The sequence below is a fragment of the Lampetra planeri genome, chromosome 42 (genome assembly GCF_965212315.1).
Source record: "Lampetra planeri chromosome 42, kcLamPlan1.2.h2, whole genome shotgun sequence".
In the NCBI taxonomy this organism is placed as follows: domain Eukaryota; kingdom Metazoa; phylum Chordata; class Hyperoartia; order Petromyzontiformes; family Petromyzontidae; genus Lampetra; species Lampetra planeri.
In genome coordinates, this window is record NC_136148.1 from 4,277,735 (window position 1) to 4,297,025 (window position 19,291).

At 54.0% G+C, this 19,291-nt stretch overlaps 1 protein-coding gene across 1 annotated transcript in view; it reads right to left on the bottom strand.

Moving 5' to 3' along the window:
* Nucleotides 1-3,696: 3,696 nt before the first annotated feature.
* Nucleotides 3,697-19,291, bottom strand: part of PARD6B (par-6 family cell polarity regulator beta) — a 55,294-nt gene continuing 39,699 nt past the window's right edge. Inside the window, exons 3-5 of the mRNA XM_078613634.1 lie at nucleotides 5,009-5,217; nucleotides 4,106-4,459; nucleotides 3,697-4,035 (exon numbers count right to left, since the gene is read on the bottom strand). Coding sequence (XP_078469760.1) covers nucleotides 3,697-4,035; nucleotides 4,106-4,459; nucleotides 5,009-5,217 — 902 coding nt within the window. The remainder of the gene's footprint in view (nucleotides 4,036-4,105; nucleotides 4,460-5,008; nucleotides 5,218-19,291) is intronic.

The window sequence follows — 19,291 nt, forward strand, 5'->3', positions numbered from 1 at the left end:
CGTCTCTAATGCGTTCGGCGCGTTGCGTTTTATTTCCAGCGCGGCCCGGCGCGGTAAACGGCCAGCGTGGTGGGGGAAAGAATGAATCAACCCGGAGCGCGAGGGCTCCGTGATGGCTCGGCTCCGGTGTGCCGGTGGGAATAAAACGGGGAGATTATAAAAAAACACGAGTACCAGAACACACTCCCCACCCGGACTCCGACACCGACAAACAAAAAAAAAATCCTTAGGAGGTTACTTAAAAAGAAAGACCTGGCTCAATGAGCTTTATTGCCTAAAAAGTTACGCGGCGATCGCCCGCACGGCCACCACGGGATGTGTGCGTGCGTGCGTGCGCCCGCGCGCGCGACCGCACGGCGAAACTACGTCGTTGGGTTTTCATGAAGAAAAAAAAGTTAAACGGACAAAAAAATGAAACGGTCAACGCGTCGCGGCGGGGGCGATCGCGATCGGAAAAAACGCGTGCGGCCCCCACGCACGTCAACGATAACAGCGAGCAGCGGGGATGGGGGGGGGTAGTGGGGAGCTGCTCCGGCTACATCGTCACGCAGTCCCTCCCCGCCGCGCTCTTTGCTTGCCGGGTAGAAAAACATTTTTTTAAACAAAAAGACGAAGTTCATTATTCTGTTCATTACTACTAAGCCGTAAGAAGCTGATTTGATTTACTTAACACAGCCACGTGGGGATTGTGGGAGGGTTCTCTCTTTTCGTTTGCTTTTGTTCAATCGCGACTTTAAAGCCGTCAATTTGGAAGAGCCGGTGAGGTGCGTGCGCGGTACACGGTGCACACACACGGTACCACGCGTCTGTGTGTTTACATACACGGTATACAGTTAGGCGGTATACACACACAGTACACGCGCGTGCGTCTGCGTGTTTACATACACGGTACACACAAGAGCGGTATACACACGCACACTCTCTCACGGTGTACGCGTGCACAAAGGCAACGTGGATCGGCGATTCCACGCTAACGGGATTACAAGACCAACTGCGGGCGCATCGTCAGGCAGGGGCGATCATTCTTTCCCCAACGCGTAAAAAACATTCGGACACGACGCACGCGTCGCCGTTGACGATTATACCCACGCGCTGCAATCGCTGGTTCGTTTCCATCACCGCAGGAGCGCCCAACGGCGCGCACGCACGAGCATTCATACGCGCGACAACACAGGTTGAGCACAGGCGATACACAAATGATCGCAGGATCAACGCACCTCACGACACGCACGCGTGTGCCGCACGTGTGGCACGCACAAACAAAAACAAAGATCCCCCCGCGGAGCTTTAACAGACTGTTGGGGCAAGCGCTGTCAGCGAGCACCTATGAAGGCCTGGAACGGCACACGAGGGGGGTGGGTGGCCAGCACCACGCCCGGCCGCCTTTGTCTCCCCAGTGGCGATGTTTGCGACACACCGCACCAGGTACTCATTTGAGGCTGAGTCGGCCTAGGGGAGGCCCAGGACCGGTACAAATAATCGTCACTGGTGCTGGCCCTGAGCGGGAATCGAACTCGGGTGACCCCGGCTTCGTAGCGCGCTACACTACCGCTCCCCCTACACACACACACAAGCACGATACACATTCGCGTGCACACACACACAGCACACTTTGCGTACACGTTGTACAGTACCGATATCACATCATTGCATTTTATTCGGATAAAAAAATTCACCGACCCCCCATCCTCCGCTTCAAGGCCCAAGTGTCATGTCCCACCCCACCCCTCCCCCCCCCCGCCCACCCCCATCCCACCTCCCGCCCCCCACTTACTAATCCTGCTGCCGGCACTTTAGTGGAATTGGAATCTCGACCGCTACAAAAATATACATCTCTAAAAACAGTGGAAAATATCTTCCCCACCCCCCCCAGCGACGGGAAAGCACAGCCCTTTTTGTTTAAAATCATCGCGCCCCGTTTCGCTCATCTTTTAGTTTGTTTGTTTGTCTGTTGTTGTTTGTCCTTGGCCTGTCAGGCTGGCCACCCGTTCCTCCGCCATCGCAACCGCCGCCCCCTCCTCTCCGCCGCCTCGGCCAGCCGCCAAAATAATTTCTCGCGGAGCGATATAAAATCTCCCGATAGGGCGATTCCCCCCGCGTTACACCGTAACCGTGCACAGTAAATTTGCATCTCACGTACCTATCGCTATTGTTTCACGCGCCCCGTTAATTCCGCTGAAAAAAGAAAGGTTCGCTTATTTTAAATGTTCTCGGCCAACAGTTCGCTCAACGCGAGCCGGCCGAACGAGCCTTCTAATCACTTGGCAAGTTACAAATCTGTGAAGCTCGTCACGTACGGGGTGAGCCTGTCAGTGTACGCCAAACATAATTTGAATTCGCGACAAAACTGCGTCAATTGCTCCCAAAGCACGACGAATTTTAACGGATAAAAGCTATTTAATGAGTAAGAACTTCGGTGCTTTGTGCTTGTAATTTCATAGATATTTTATCGGGGCGTAAAAGATCTGTGATAAATAAAATGAGCTACGGCTAACCGCAACATGACGACGATGGCCTTACGACGTAACCGCGTGTGGGGGGAGGGGGGGGGGGTCGCCATGCCACGGGCAACTCGACTGCCCACCCAGAACCCTCGGCGGTCTAGTGGACAAAGGGGATTCTATTTATTTTACTTCTTTAAAAGACGAATGACGGTGGCGGAGGTGAAGGAGAACGTTCCGGCAGGCCGACGGTGCCGGCGCGCAAGCGCCCCCCCCCCCCCCCCACCGAGCCGTTAACGACAGACGATTATAAAAAAACAAAAATTTCACCATCATTTGTTTGTTATCCGAGAAACGTCTTCACGGAAACGGCAGGCGACGATTTTGCCGATACCGGGGAGACAACCAGCTGGGAGCGCGTGCGTCAGTAGCAGTGCTGCACATTACTTAAGAGAAAGTCACCTAACGAGGAGACTCGATTGGGAAATAATAATAATCATGATATTAAGACTCAATGTAATAAAGAGATGAAGTAGCCACAGTGGCTGTGCTTTTGTGTAGAAGTCGTCGGCTTGTCTCGTACTAACGATGATAATGATGATGACAATCAGGACAACTGATGATGAAGATGGTGATGATTATGATGACGTGAGAATGAAGATGGGCAATGAATACGATAACAATAATGGCAAAGAAGATGATCGCAACAGAGATGGTGACGACACTGATGATCATGATGATCATGATGATCATTATGATGATGTCGACGACGATCATCATTATTCTGACGATGATGCCGACGGCGGCAATGGATGTGACGATGGGCATCAACGTCGACAAGACGTTGATAATCAATACGTGATAACTCTGACGAACAATAAAAACGACTAAAACAACGACGTTCAAAAACGATAATGATTACGATGACGACGACGACAATTAACGACAAACATGATCGATACGACAAGAATCAAAATAACGATTACGACGAGAGGAAATTTACGGAAAGTGAAAATTTAAAAACGACGGTGACGACGCTGAACGGTGACGGACGACGACGTGATTACGACCACCACCACCGTACAGAAGATCTCTCAACGGGACAACGACGTCGCCGCCTCCTCCCCCGCGCACACCCGGTCGCAGTGACCTCACAGCACCTCCCGCCATCGCAGCCTTCGAAGGTCAAAGTTCAAATCACGCGCGCGCACACACACGCGCGTTCCCACGCCCCCGCCACCACGCGCTCCCGCCGTCACAGAGTGATAACGGTGCCATCCTCCTCCATGCTGCCCCGCTGCAGCGCGCCGCCGTTCCCGTGCCCTCTCGCCACAACCGCCGGCGCTTTGCCACCGCCGCCCCCGCCCCCACCCCGCGACCCCCCGGCCCTCTCCGCCTGCGCCCCTCCGTTGAGCTCCGCGTCCGACTGGAAGCGCCGCGACAGCTCCCCGTTGGGCGACAGCGGCAGAGGCTCCAGGGAGAACGGCGCCGCCGACGACGACGACAACGCCGCCGCCGAATCTATCACTAGGTCTTCGTCGCTCTCCTCGCCGCTGTCCTCGTCCGTGTAGTTGGTGATGACGTAGGGCGGGCGCTCGACGGCCGGCGCGCCGTTGCTCCGCGCGGCCGCCGCCGCCACCGCCCCCCCCACGCCCCCCCCTGGCGCCACCGGCGCCGGAAGACGAGGAGGAGGACGTCGCGGACGGCGCCGTGCCCGTCCCGCCGGACAGCGTGCCGCCGGCCGCGGCGGGTCGCTGGTTTGCGGGCCGCACGGTGATGACGAGGTTGCGGCTGTTGGCCACCATCATGTCGGTGACCTGGTCGAGCGTCTTGCCGGCGACGTCGATGCCGTTCACCTCCAGCACTTCGTCGTTGACGGCGAGGAGGCCGGTGCTCTCGGCCAGGCCTCCCGGCACGAGGCGGGAGATGAAGACGGCCGGCGTCTTCTCGATGCCGCGCGCCATCACGCGCAGGCTCGTGCCGTCGCGGATGAAGAAGCCGAGAGGCCGCTCCGAGCCCTGGTGGGGGATTGCGGGTGAGAGGTGCGGGGGGGGCGATAGGGCAGAGGGGATAGGAGGGGGAGATGATTATGTTGTTGTTGTTGTTGTTGATGTGGGGAGATGGATATTGTTTGAGGAGAGATGGGAGAGACCCGTGGGAGACTCGATGAGATGAGGAGATGTAAAGGAGATGGAAAGATAGGGGAGACGTGGGGGCATGGCGAGCAGAGATAGGGGACGAACATGGGCAGATGAAGGGATACACAAAATGAGGTGCGAGATGTAATTACGGAATAAAATGTGAATGGGGGGGGTAGACACGGTGGAGACAGGGTGAGACAATGACAATGGGGAGATACAGGGCGATGGGTGAGATAGAGGTGACAGGCAAATATTAAAATGCGATGTGGGGAGATGGGGCGAGCGATGAGGACACAGATGGGAGACGGGGGGGGGGGGGGAGACTCTCCCAAGAGCCCTTGGCAATATCCCCGCTGACCCGTCCAGTCGCTGCCCCATCGCTGCCCCGTACCTGCCCCCGTACCTGCCCAGTCCCTGCCCCCGTACCTGCTTGTAGAGCTTCACTCGGCGCACGTTCTCGGGCAGGATGTCGGCGTCGATGATGGAGGACACGGGACGGAAGTCCTGCGGGAGGCCGATGTCTCGGTGGGGCCGCGGCTTGTCTCGGGGGTGGAGGAGGCCCGGGAGGCCCGGGAGGCCGACCTTCTTCTTGCGCAAGAGGCTGTTGGTTCCAAACGCGTTGTAGTCGGCATCCTCTGCTGGACGGAAATACAACAAGAATAGACACGTAGAAAATCTGTCAAGTCGTCCGTGGATCCGAACGGTTTGTGGTGTTCGCGCTGCCATAGCGGCGCGACGCTATCGGAGAAGGCGGCGACGCTGCGCTTCAGGGCCAGGCGTGGTGCCTGCGGAGAGAGGGGGGGGGCGCGACGCTGCGATGTGTATTTACCCAATTAGGACATTTAAAAGTACAATTTCAAACTTGGCGACGTGACACGCTCTTTTTATTGTAAATACCGCCCCCACGGGACCTCCAAACGACGCGTCGTCCTTTTGGGGGTTAATACGGAGCCCCCCCACAGCAAGTATTAACCAGGGCGGCCGCCGCTTCTGAACCGTGCGAGCCTCCGCAAAAACGCGCGGCCACGTCGCCCGCCGGTCAACCTTCAGGGTCAACCTTCAGGGTCAACCTTCAGGGTCAACCTTCAGGGTCAACCTTCAGGGTCAACCTTCAGGGTCAAGCTTCAGGGTCAACCTTCAGGGTCAAGCTTCAGGGTCAAGCTTCAGGGTCAAAATAAAAGGTAGCAAGTGTGGAAGAAGATTCGTGCGCACGCAGGCGGGCGTCCGTCCGGGGGAGGCAGCGTGCGATTGTCAGGGCAAAATTAATTTGCATATTTACAGATACATAGTCCTCATCGCTCTGGGTAAAGCTTTGATCTAATGGCCAGTTTTGAAGCCCAAGAAGCTTCTACGCAAGCCTATGAGTCTCTGTGTATACCTATGGGTCTCATTGTCAGCCTATGGACCTCCATGTTAGTCTATGGGTCTCATTGGCAGACTATGGGTCTCCACGTAACCCTATCACGCGAGCATAAACCATCACGCGAACGTCGGTCATCCTGACAGCAGCTGCAGCGGCGGCGGCGGGTTTAGGCTGGCCATCGAACAAAGATGCGTCACCGCATCGCGCGGCGCTTTCAGATGCGCTTCTGCGGCCGTCTGGAACGCTCTTCCTTTCCACTGGGAGATACGCACTTTTAAATCTCGACTGAAAACTCATTCTTTAATCACTGCGCTTTGTGTTTCGTTTGTTGTCCCCCCCACCAACCTCCGATCAACGCGGTCGGCCACGTAACAACATACGTGTGCGTACGTTACGCGAACGCACGATGGTTTTGTGGCATCTCACCCCCTCCCCCCCCCCAATCCCGCCGCCGTGCAGCAGGCGTTCTCCTGCCGCACGGCAAGCGTCCGTCTTCCTTAGAGCAAGAGCGTGGCTGGCCCGTGCGCTCGGGCGTGGCGTCATTAAACCGCACATCACCATCGGGCCCAGCGGTTGTTCATAAATCCTCATTTTGCCCGCTCGCAAAATACACGCCTGGGCTCACGGCCCCCTCCCCCGCACCCCCCCGTCACGTCGAGTCGGCGACCGTGGCGGTTGGTGCGGGGGTTTGCCTGCAACGCGGGGGGTTGGTGGATCGCGAAAAGATCGTCCACAGTGTTTTTACTTGCTCGTCAAGAATTTTTTTTAAGTCCCTTTTACCAGGCTGAACAAAGAATCAAATGTCGAAAGTGATTTCCTGATCACATGCGGCATCGACGTATCGGTGATCGTCTCCCGTGCGGAAATTAACACATTGCTTCGGCGGGGGCGGGTCTATTCCATCGGGCAAACCGCTGTTGACATCCCCATGGAGCGGTAGTCATTTTATCTGCACCGGAGGGCTGATGGGCCGAGTGAAACCACCAACCACGATTTGAACTTGCGACCTTTTGATCGCGGGCCGCTCGCTCTGCCGCAGAGTATCCCGGCGGTTAAACGACGGAAATGAGACGGCAGAAATCGGACCGAGAATTGCGAAGGAGTCTTCTTCCATTTGTAATTTCTGTGATTACAATAAACCTCCCCCACCCCCCCCCCCCCCCCCTCTGATCTTTGCACCCTGATAGGCTCACAGCTTGCGCTGTTAAGAGCGAAAGCAGGAAGACTTCCTCACAATTCTGGAGAAAAAAAACAGCCCGATGAATCCCATTGTAAATCACCAGCGAAACGTGACAGTCCTCGATTGTAGATGTCGTGGGCTTACTCGCCGTCACGCCGATGCGCTGAAGTAAGGGCTAATCAGCCCGTTTTGGTCACGTGACAAACCTTGCTAGTTGGCTGCGTCGGGTGACGGCGGGTTAACGGCACATTGACAATTACGCGATACAACCCCAAAAAAACCTTCATTCGGTCGATGATTGACAATTGCGTTCAATATTAGAAGCCGTAGACCGGCCGATCGCAACGCATCTGCCTGCTGCGTGCTTTTCAGTCCCGCTGGGCCGCTCCGAATCGGTGGCGGAAATTCCACGCTCCTATGGAAAGGGTCAGTTTCACAACATAGCAAAACCGGTACACTTAATTTATCCACCCTGGAACAAGGATGATGATTGATGATAAACGGTTGAGTTGAGGGTAAAGTGGGCTCCCACCATCCCCCCGCTAACTGCCAAGCCGTCTGACCGCGGAGAAATCTGCGCAGGTTTTCGCGCCGCCAAAAAAACAAGTTATTAATAACGATGATGAATTTTAGAACAAACGCATTGTAATGTTATAAAAAATAATAAAATAACTCTGCCAGCTGCCGCACGCAATGAAATTAACAATTCGTCACCGACTGCACAGTCGTGTTTTTGTTTTGGTGCGCGACAGCCGGAAGACCTCGTGGCAATTGGGCGAGCGATTTAAGTGAATGTTTTGTGTGTAAGGAGTGTCTTTTTCTCTCTGGGTGTGTGTGTGTACGCATGCGTCTCTGTGTGTGTGTGGGAATGCGTGCGTGTGTGTGTGTGCGCGCACAAAACCCGGCGACCTGAGTTCGAATCCCGCTCACGGCCAACACCGCTGACGATTATCTGAACCGGTCCTGGGCCTCCCCTAGGTCGACTCAGCCTCAAATGAGTACCTGGTGCGGTGTGTAAAAACATCGCCACTGGGGAGAAAAAGGCAGCTGGGCGTAGTGCTGAGCACCCACCCCCTCGTGTACCTTGCATGTGCATTTGGGGAGTGGTAGTACAGCGATTCTTACACCGCTCTATAAGCCCCACGAGCCGAGTTCGATTCCTGCTCACGACCAATAACAGTCGCTCATATTTGAATCCAAGGCTGGGGGGGGTGTGCAGTGGGGGGGGGGGGGGCAGTGAATAGGAGACAATCACCACTCCTCTGGGACCCCGTGGGGGTTGATATTTATATTTACCAGAGAAAATACATTGAATGATATATATATATTTTAACACCAGAGGTCGCAACCGGGTACCTGATACCCGTACCCTACCCGATACCTGGCAACCCGTACCCAGCCGGGTATGGGTACGGGTACCCGTTTGCGACCCTGGTGCGGCCGGGTATGGGTACGGGTACGGGTAGGCCGTGAGTCACTGGTGAGTAACCGTTTGTCACTCATTTCAGGTAGAGTACGGGCACGGGTAGGGAACGGGAACCCGCACCCGGTCAGGTACGGGTACGGGTACCCATTTGCGACCCTGGTGCGGCCGGGTACGGGTAAGGAATCAAAACCCGTTTGCGACCTCTGGTAAACACCATCAGCACTTGGTGAGAGACAAAGGCAGGCAGGCTGGCGTGGTGCCGGCCACACCATCCCCGCGAGCGCCGTCCGGGACCTTCATCGGTTCTCGACAACAGCCCTTGCCCCAGCACTCCATTGGGGAGGCTGCACACGGGGGAACTTTGTTTGTGCTGTGCGATGACGCGGCGATTGCGCAACGCGGCGTGCGTCACCAAGCCGCGCTACCTGACGGGTGGCTCCTCGCTGAACACGGACAGAACGCGAGAGAGGCCAAACGGCCAAGGCGGGAGGGAAAAGAACAAAAAATAAATATGAACGGCGCACGCACGGAGAGAGAGGAGGGTGGGAGGGAGAGCGAACAGAATGGGGCGAGGTGGGTTTTTAGGATGACGAGGGCGGCAGCGCGAAGGAATGTGGAGGTGGGGGGGTGGGGAGGTGCAGAGGTGGGGAGGTGAGGAGGTGAGGAGGTGGGGGGGTGCGGAGGTGGGGAGGTGCAGAGGTGGGGAGGTGGGGAGGTGGGGGGGGTGGGGAGGTGAGGAGGTGGGGAGGTGGGGAGGTGCAGAGGTGGGGAGGAGGGGAGGTGGGGGTGGTGGGGAGGTGAGGAGGTGGGGGGGTGGGGAGGAGGGGAGGTGGGGGGGGTGCGGAGGTGCAGAGGTGGGGAGTTGGGGGGTGGGGAGGTGGGGAAGAGGGGGGTGGGGAGGTGCAGAGGTGGGGAGGAGGGAAGGTGGGGAGGTGAGGAGGTGGGGAGGTGCAGAGGTGGGGAGGAGGGGAGGTGGGGGGGTGCGGAGGTGTGGAGGTGGGGGGGTGGGGAGGAGGGGAGGGTGGGGGGGGTGCGGAGGTGCAGAGGTGGGGAGGTGGGGGGGTGGGGAGGTGGGGAGGTGGGGAAGAGGGGGGTGGGGAGGTGCAGAGGTGGGGAGGAGGGAAGGTGGGGAGGTGTGGAGGTGGGGGGGGTGCGGAGGTGGGGAGGTGGGGAGGTGAGGAGGAGGGGGGGTGGGGAGGTGAGGAGGAGGGGGGGGGTGGGGGGGTGGGGGAGGTGTGGAGGCTACAAGCCGAGCGTTAACGATATGCGTGCAGGGGTGCGAATTAAAAAGTCCATGGCTTGACACACAGAAAACGAGCGAGCAATGAGAGACATTTAAAGAGTATACCTATATATCTATATATATAATCCACGCAAGCTCTTCCCCCAATTTATTCTGCAATTGGACTGTCGGCAAAAAAAAAAGTGCGTGGACCTTAAGCAGGACGCACCATTTAGAAGGGACGAAGGCCGTTGGTCGAGACTAGCTACGGAGCGGCAGCAAAGGTGGGAGGGGGATGCGCAGACGACAGGCTGCTGACGGCGGAGATGGAGCGATGCAATCAACTGGCACGCAGCCACTGCGTGGATCTTTACACGTATGTTGAACTTTTTTCGCACCGCACGTAGCCGACTGTGCTAATCAGAGGTGCGGGGGCTAGGACAACACAAACCAAACACGAAAAAACAGTTCTAAAGAAAAGAGTTTGTCAATCTAGACGATGATTTAGAAGTGCAAAGCTCCCAGTGGCTTCCTAACATCGGAACGAAGAGCGTTCCAGACGGCCGCAGAAGCGCATCTGAAAGCGCCGCGCGATACGGTGAGTTTTGCAGGACGGTGAGTTTTGGTGATGGCGTTGGGAAACCTTCATCCAGCAGTGGCTAACGATGATTGCGGCTAATGATGTCCTATCGGTGTCCTGTCCTGAGGACACAGTAATTACTCGGAACCCTCAATGAACAGTGCAACCCTTTTGTGTCCCGAGTTCTGCCCGTGGAACCAGATATCACAGAACTATGACGGGGATCATCCCTTTCAAAGAGGGGCGATGGCGGGTGGCGACATGTTTTACTACCTCGCCTGGTGTACAGGAGGTTGTGGGTTTGATCCCGATCCTGACGATGCCTGTATATTTGGAGTTTGCGTGTCTCTTTCTCTCTCCGTGGTCGCAGAGATTTAGAGTGTTTGACTGCGATACATTTCCACGCGATGAGCCATTTCGTTGAGCTTAAATTTTTTGGCCAGGTTGGTTCTGAAAAAGAGCGATACATACGGCTCAGTGGGTCTTGCCTGGCAAAATAACAAAAAATCAGGCTGAGCGCTACATAGCTTTATGACCTGTGCTCCAGCAGGCTTTTCCCGATCACCCCGAGCGAGAGCTCTGCGCAGAAGCGAACGATTTCTGATTGAGATTGTTGGCCTCGACAGAATGCTTCCTCATCTTTCATTCATGCATCGATTGATTCATTCATATCTGTTCTAGCTGTGGGGGTGGTGGCGACGGCGGGGGGGGGACGTGAGTCAGCCGCATAATGGAATTCAATTGTACGCGATATTACGAGCAGGCCACGCGATCCGTGCCTGCAGTGCAGTCGAAACGCAGGCCAAAGTTATTTGCATGACCGTGGAAGAAGTTAAACAAGACGCTTGCGTCAGTCACGTGGAATGGATTTACAAAAGCACAAAAAGGTATATCGACTTAACCACGGATATAATTGGCCTCTGGCGATGATGTGCACTTTGAACACCGGTCACATTGCTACAAAGATCCCCCACCGCCCGTATAGCCTTAACAGACTGTTGGGGCAAGTGCTGTTAAGCGAGCACCCGGGTACAGCGCACGAAGGGGGTGATGTTTTCACGACCACGCCCATCCACCTTTGTCTCCCCAGCGCCGTGGTGTTGACGCACCGCACCTGGCGCTCATTCAAGGAGACGTCAACCTGAGGAGGGGATGGGCCCAGAACTGGTTCCGATATCACTCATCGCTCATGTTGACCGTGACCTGGAATTGAACCCGGGCGTATTTTCCTACCGCCGCCCACAAAGATCCACCGCATAGCCTCAACAGACTGTTGGGGCAAGTGCATTTAGCGAGCACCGCCAATACCAATACCCGCCATTAAGTGACGATGACGTCCCCATGACGTCACCTGTGCAGGCCAGGTGCACTTTGAGGCCACGTGAAGTGACGAAGGCTCGCTGGCATGAGGACAAGGGACAGACCAAGGTGCCATGGGTTGGCTGACTGAGATGACTGGCAGATCCACGAGCTGTACCCCCCACTGTGCCAACTGTTAGCGAGCACCGCCACCCACAACCACACACACACACACAGGCGCTCTTACACACGATGCAAATGCAACAACCGCATTCATTCACCACGAAGTGGCAGTGACATCACCACAGTGTTTGTGCCAGGCGAGGTGCACTCTGAGGTCACGTGGAGCGAGGAAGGCTTGGTGGCAGGTCACGGGACAGACCCATGTAGTGTCATGGGTTGAACAAGTGAGATGACCAGCAGATGCAACAACCGCATTCATTCACCACTAAGTGGCAGTGACATCACCACAGTGTTTGTGCCAGGCGAGGTGCACTCTGAGGTCACGTGGAGCGAGCAAGGCTTGGTGGCAGGTCACGGGACAGACCCATGTAGTGTCATGGGTTGACCGAGTGAGATGACCAGCAGATGCACCACCTGGGCCCTCCCCACTGTGCCACCCCTGCTGTGTTTCAGTAAATAACAAAGACGAAGATCACCCGCATAGCCTTAATAGAATGTTGGGGCCAGTGCCGTTCAAAGTTCAAAGTTAAATTATTAGGTATAGCCCTGTGAGCCATTCGGCTCTTGAATCGGGTGCAACCGCAACAAACAAAAAAACAATAACATGAACAAGAAAACATCTTAAAGTGACTATGTGCAAACAGAAAATCCAAGAAAAGACAGCAAAATATTGCAGAAAAATCACCGTACACCAACCCTGTGCAAATATCCCAGTTAGCACGTAGCACCTATGAAGGCCGGAACTGTGGCAGACGAGGGGGCGTTTTTGCCAGCACTGCGCCTGTTTTGGTAAATGCACACATACACAACACTCACAAATGACCACCATCGTACATAACACCCTTTGCCTTGGCAGTCGAGGCTTATTATATTCCTGCTCCGGCAGACTGAACACCCAGCCGCTACACCGCTCAGCAAGAGCTCTCATTTCATATCTGTGCTCAGAAAATCTGCTCACGGCTTCCGTATACAATTGGCAACAGGTAGGTCCACCGTAATGGAAGCGACAAAGGCTTTGAGCCTTGAGAGCGCAAAAGAGGAGACTGCTATATATAATAAAACTGAACTATTTTTTATTTTACCAGCTAAAGCCCACTGAGCTATACAGCTGTTTTTCAGAAGCAACCTGGCAATCACAAATGATCGCTCAACAAAGTGGCTCATCATCGCGTGGAAATTTATAGCGGCCAAACAATCTAAAAGCGTGATGTTGATTGTAAACGTGGGAGGGAAAAACCAGAGGACCCGGAGAAAAAGCCACACGACCACAGGGAGAGACACGCAAACTCCGAAAAAATACAGCAGGCGTCAGGGTCGGGGGATCGAACCCACGCCCTCCTGTATACCAGGAGAGAGAGTTAACATCTCTCCACCGTGGAGCCCAAAACAGGTCGTCACAGTTCACTGTCACGTGATCACAAAACAGATTGTCACAGGCTGCTGAGGAGCGAGGTCGTGGTCAGCAGAGGACTGTGCGGCAACATTTGTTGTTGTACTGTACTATGCTCCGACATCTACGCTCCCCCATTTCACGATTTCCAGAAGTAAGGTCAAACAACCCCCGCAGCGGCTTGACGAGGGGCTGTCCATGAACATCATCGTCATTCCACTGCTGGATCAAGGCCTGCCTAAGCCACCGCTGCCCGCAACGATCGATCCACCGAGCAAAACCCGCACGCACACGCGTGCCGATTTCGTCGCTCCATCTCTTCGCTGGACATTCCCACCCCCCCCCCCCCCCCCCGGATGCGTTCCCATAAGAGAGGAGGAGTGCCTTGTTTCGGTTTGGGATTTTCCGTCGATCTCTCTCGCTCTCTCACTTTGGATTACCGAGCGCGCTGTCCGGCGTTCGTTGAAAGGTTGCCGACGAAAGGACCACTCGAATTATTGGGATTTCTAATAACCATCAGCGGTGCCAATCCGAACGTGACGGATGCCTGACATTGCAATCTGCGTTTTTATTTTCAGGTTAATGTCAACCATCAATCACTTTTGTTTCTCGGGCAGTTTTTTTTGGGCACTTCTTAAAAGGGTAAACACAAGAGGGAGAAGAGAGACAGCGCCGAGGGAGGTGATGGGTCCCAGGGTTTAGCGGCATGGAGTGTGTCACGCGAGGAGCATTACCGTCCGTTCTCTTGCAACGCGGCAGTGATGTTCCTGAAGAACACCGCGTTATGGAAACATCACGTTGTAGTAAATAACGTCGGGTAAAGCGCAGCACGCTATAACGCGTCAGATGCGTACACGCAAACTGGACAAATAAAGGCTCAGTCTTTTGTTATGCAGTCTATTCATAGTCTCAAGCCGCACTTTACCATAATAAAAAGTGGGCCATTCCTGGCCCTTCCCCCCCCCCTCAACCATTATATATACGGAGTGGTATCTCCTGTAATCTCTCATTTACTTGATACAGCTGTCGGGCTGTGACGGTTCCACCTGAAGACGGAAGCTTGTGTTGCCTCCGAAACGTCGTGATTTTTATTTTTTATTTTATTTTACTTTTATTAATTTTAATTTTTTACCTACGTGACTTTACCGAAAAAACCTAAGAATATAAAAAGACTGGGGAAGCATCAAGCAGCATCCCGATGCCTCGTGCGATGCTACGCCGAGGCAGACGTTACGACTGCTTATTCCGACTCGCGCTGCGATGTAGTTCCGTTCGCTCGATTGCGTTATTTCCAATTCGCATTCCGCGTTATCAACAAAAAAAATAGCGCTCCCGAATGTGTTCCATCGCGTTGTATAACCCAATTCGCATTGTGAGAACAACACGCTGTGGTGATAGGAGAACAGAAGGTGCAGTGCTCTGTGTGGCCGGGCGGGTTGGGGGAAAAGTGCCAAGTCTGTGATGTCGAGTTCCCGGCGTGACACCTCCCGTGGGCTGTTCTCGTTCACACGAAGGGGCTGAAAACTTCTCCAAAAAGAGAGAACCCAATTGGACTTTTCGGGGGGCATAGCAACGGCACCAATACGGCACAACAGGATAAAGAAGAATGTGGATTTAAGGAGGGTGAATTTTTTTAATATATATTTCACACGGAATGAAAAAAAAAGTTGCGAGAGAGAGGCAAAATTGTTCCTGGTACGAGCGGCGTTGGCGTTGCGGTAGAAGACTCGGGGGGGGGGGGGGGGCACGGGGGGGGGGGGTTGTTTAAAAATACAGAATCTATTTGATGCTTTCATGCAATGTCGGGGGGTGGGGGGGGATGGTTTGTTACGCTCGCGCACGCTGTCAAAGCACAAAGAGGAAAAAAAGACCGTCGGCAGAATAAAACCGGCGTGACGTATGACGGCGTTGAGCGAATTTCGCGAAATATTAAGTGGCGTGAATTTGCATTTTAATTGAGCCGCAACGGCATCGGCACACGGCCACGCGCGCGCTCGCCGCATGCCAACATAACAAGGTGAGGCAATTCGTTTTTTCGGTGCAGGCCACGGCACACACGGAATTAATGAATTCCAGCGGGGGCAGTGGAAGGTGGGATACAAGCACACCTGAGCGGAAGGCAAGGCAATCTCGCCACCGTCGCACCACACAGGCAGCGAGGTGTTAACCACCTCGCCTGGCATACGGGAGGTCGCGAGTTCGATCCCGAGCCTGACGCCTGCTGTATATTTGGAGGTCGCATTTTCTCCGCCGTGGTCGCGTGGATTTTTCTCCGGGTCCTCCTGTTTTCCCCTCCACATTTTATAATCAACATCACGCGTTGAGAGTGTTTGGCTGCGATACATTACCACGTGATGGTAATCCACTTGGGTTTGGCTAATATTTGTGGTGGCCAGGTAGCTCAGTGAGCCTTACCTGGTAAAAAAAAAGTTTCGTTTTTAGTTTGCAACGATCCACCAACGAAGCCCAAAGCGCTGTTTCGTAGAGCGTTCATTTCGGTCTCAGAACCTGGCACGGACGGGAAAACCTTTGCCTTTAACGCCGCGTCTCACAATTGTGAACGCTCGCAGGAAGGTCATTCCCCCCCCCCCAGCCGAGTGAAATCACCAACAAAATGAATAATTAACACTGCCACGGCGAGAGGTGGACAAACCAGAGTCGATGGGCTCAGTCCGGTCACCAAAGACTTCTTACGTTTCAATTTCGCTCTGCACTCTCATGCGGCGGAATTCAAGCTCCGAGATTTACTCATTTTCGGTTGGAATGTCACGCGGTGAACATTACCCTCGGAGGCGGTGGGAACCCATGCTGCCCTCTACTGATGCACCAGAGGTGGCTTGAGAGAGAAGCGGCTCTGTGATATCCGCTTCTGCGGGCCGTTCTCTAAATCGAAGGGTTGCACTGCTCTGATAGGGTCCCTGAATGGATGATTTGTCTCACGATAATGCTGTGAGCACAACTGGAATACAATTATTCATTATTTTACCAGGTAAGGTCCCACCGAGCCATGGAGCTCTTTTTTTCAGAAGCGACCTGGCTATCACAAATGGTAGCTCAACAAAGTGGTTTATCATCATCGTGTGGAAATTTATAGCAACTAAATACTATAAATGCACGTTGTTGATTCTTAGTGTAGAGGGGGAACACTGAAGGACCCGGATAAAAATCCACGCGACCACGGGAAGAACACGCAAACTCCAAATATACAGGCGTCAGGGTCGGGATCGAACCCACAACTTCCTGTATATCAGGCGAGGTAGTTAACATCTCGCCACTGTGGCACCCGAAGAAAAACCCACGCATGCGAGGGAGCAACAGCCTATCCCCACACAGACAGAACAAGTGGATACTCTTTGGTTTTTTCGGTAAAGTCACGGAGGTTAAAAAAAGAAAAACAAATAAATTAAATCACGACGTTTCAGAGGCAACACAAGCTTCCGTCTTCAGGTGGAACCGTCACAGCAAAAATACTGTTTCAGTAATTTTGCTGTATCAGTAATTTAGCTGCGACAGTTCCACTTGAAGACGGAAGCTTGTGTTGCCTCCGAAACGTCGCGATTAAATGTATTTGTTTTTCTTTTTTTTTACCTCCGTGACTTTACCGAAAAAACCAGAGTATGGATCCTTGCAGTCACGAAAATTTCAAATCTAGAAAGAACAAGTGGAGTCGACGTTTTGTTGTACCGTCTTCTTCTCCTGGCAAGCCTACGGACTGGCACCTTGCCGTCCACGGAAAGGGAGTTTCACACGGCATGCGCGTGAGCCACCAACCCTCCTCCTCCGTGGATGCACAGGTCCATTTTCCACGAATTGAGTGTTTGGCTTCGTGTGGAAGACAATCTGATTACTCGCAGAATAGCTGGAGGATGAATCATTGCATGGCGAAAGATCACAAAAAATGTTTACTTGCTAACGTTTGTCAATCCACTGCTGGATGAAGGCATCTCCACACACTACTGGTCAAGGGAAGTTGTTTTTACCATATTTCACTACGCTACTCATCGCAGGCCAGTGAAAAGAGAAGGCCAAGAACTGGTTCGAATATCACTCCCCACTTGATGTTGGCTATGGGGTGGGGGGGGGGGTCATCAACTTCACAGTGCAGTGCACAGGTGCAGCCCTGCAACTTCCTGGCTCGCACCACCGCTTGCAGGGAAGGAACCTGCGCCAGAGCGAGCTCAGAAGAAAGCCTCCAAACAAGAGGGTGCTTGGCCTACTCTTCCACACCGGCCTGACGTCTTCTATCACGACTGCCTGCCGCCACTAAAACCATAACGATCACGTGTGCTGCGTTAATGGTTAACGGCTGTGGAGGAGGGGGAGGTGGGGGGGGGGTCGATGGGTGGGAGGAGGGTAGATAAGAGAGCACTGGGCCTGCCAAACGACGGCCCCCTCCTTCAACCTCCTCCTCTTTCTCCTCCTCCACAGCGAGGAATCTCCTGTGTGCATTCCTCCCCCAGGGCAAAGTGCTTGCTCATCCAGAGGTGTTTGTCAAAACCTTCCCCGGGCCTTATCGGTCACCTCAGCCTGCAGTTTCCTTCTGTTATGAAGAGGTCTCTATAAACTATTTATTTAGGTAAGGCCCACTGAGCTAGAAAGCAATATTTTTCACAAGCGACCTGGCTATCACAAATGATAGCTCAACGAAGTGGGCTTATCATCACGTGGACAATTTATAGCAGCTGCCAAAAACTCGAAACGCGTGACGTTGATTGTAAATGTGGGAGGGGAAAAAAACGGAGGACCCGGAGAAAAATCCACGCGGCCACTGGGAACGAGAGAGGCATGCGAACTCCAAATGTACAGCAGACGTCAGGGTCGGGATCGAACCCCGTACCAGTGGAAGAAGTTCAAATCTCGCCACCACGGTGCCCTCTAAACACAAACTCGGTTTAACAGCAGGCAGCCAGCTTAGCGCTCTGAACTCTGACCTCAGCCACCCGGCCACCTCCACTGGCTGCCCCAGCATTCAAACCTCAGGATTTCGCTACGATTCAACGACTCGAAAAAACTAGCAGGAACCTCAGTTACCCTTGACACTAATCCAGAACATCTCAGCGTCTCTTGACAGAAACCCAGGATGTCAGCGCGAGTCATCTTGAGAACATGTAGCTAATCTCGTGTCGCTGCCTGGATTCCGATCCAACACCTCAGCAAAAATAAACCTTCATCGCATGACAGCCCAATATATATTTTTGCATAACCCGGACGTAATATGGGCAAATTGAGTAAAAAACTACATTTTATACGGACGGTTATTGGTTACCGACCGGAGACCATCAAACTCACTGCATTTGAGAACCCGGTTTAAATTACAGCGGTCGAAACCCAGAATCGAACGCAGGATTTCTCAGCCATGCCGGATCGGCGTTTCCGAGCCGCTCGCTGCAGCCCCTACGTAAGGGGTCATGCACGCACCGGCACACAAAGTGCTCACCGCGCATGAACCACAACACCTCGCTGATCTCGTCAAGGAGCGTAAACCAGCGTCACGTGAACTCCGGTGGTTATCCTCGCAGCAGCAGCAGCGGCGGATTTTGGCACAGCCATCGAACAAAGACGGTGGTCACCGCATCGCGCGGCGCTTTCGGGTGCGCTTCTGCGTCCGTCTGGAACGCTCTTCCTTTCGATAGTAGGAAGCCACTGGGAGCTATGCACTTTTAAACCATCTAGATTGAAAACTATTTTTTTAGAACTGCTTTTTGTATGAAGTTTGTTGTCCTTCCCCCACACCTCCGATTAGCGCGCGCGGTTGGCTACGTACGATGGGGAAAGAAGTTCAACATACATCGCAACGCAGCAGCGAGCGAGCGAGGGGGGAGAGAGCCAGAGAGGGGGGGAGAAGAGACAAATCCGTCCGCAGAAGCGGCGGCACGATGTCCCCTAAACTCCGAAGTTTTTAAACGCGACCGCAGAGCTCCCTCGAGGCCCACCGCCAACAGACACTTTCCCACCAACGCCGCCACGGTTGCCGCTGCTGCTTGTTCTTATCGCACCCTTTTCAATTAGACCTGGCGACACCTCCCACTCAGGAGGGAGCCGTGGAGCACGGCTGGTGGGGCGCGG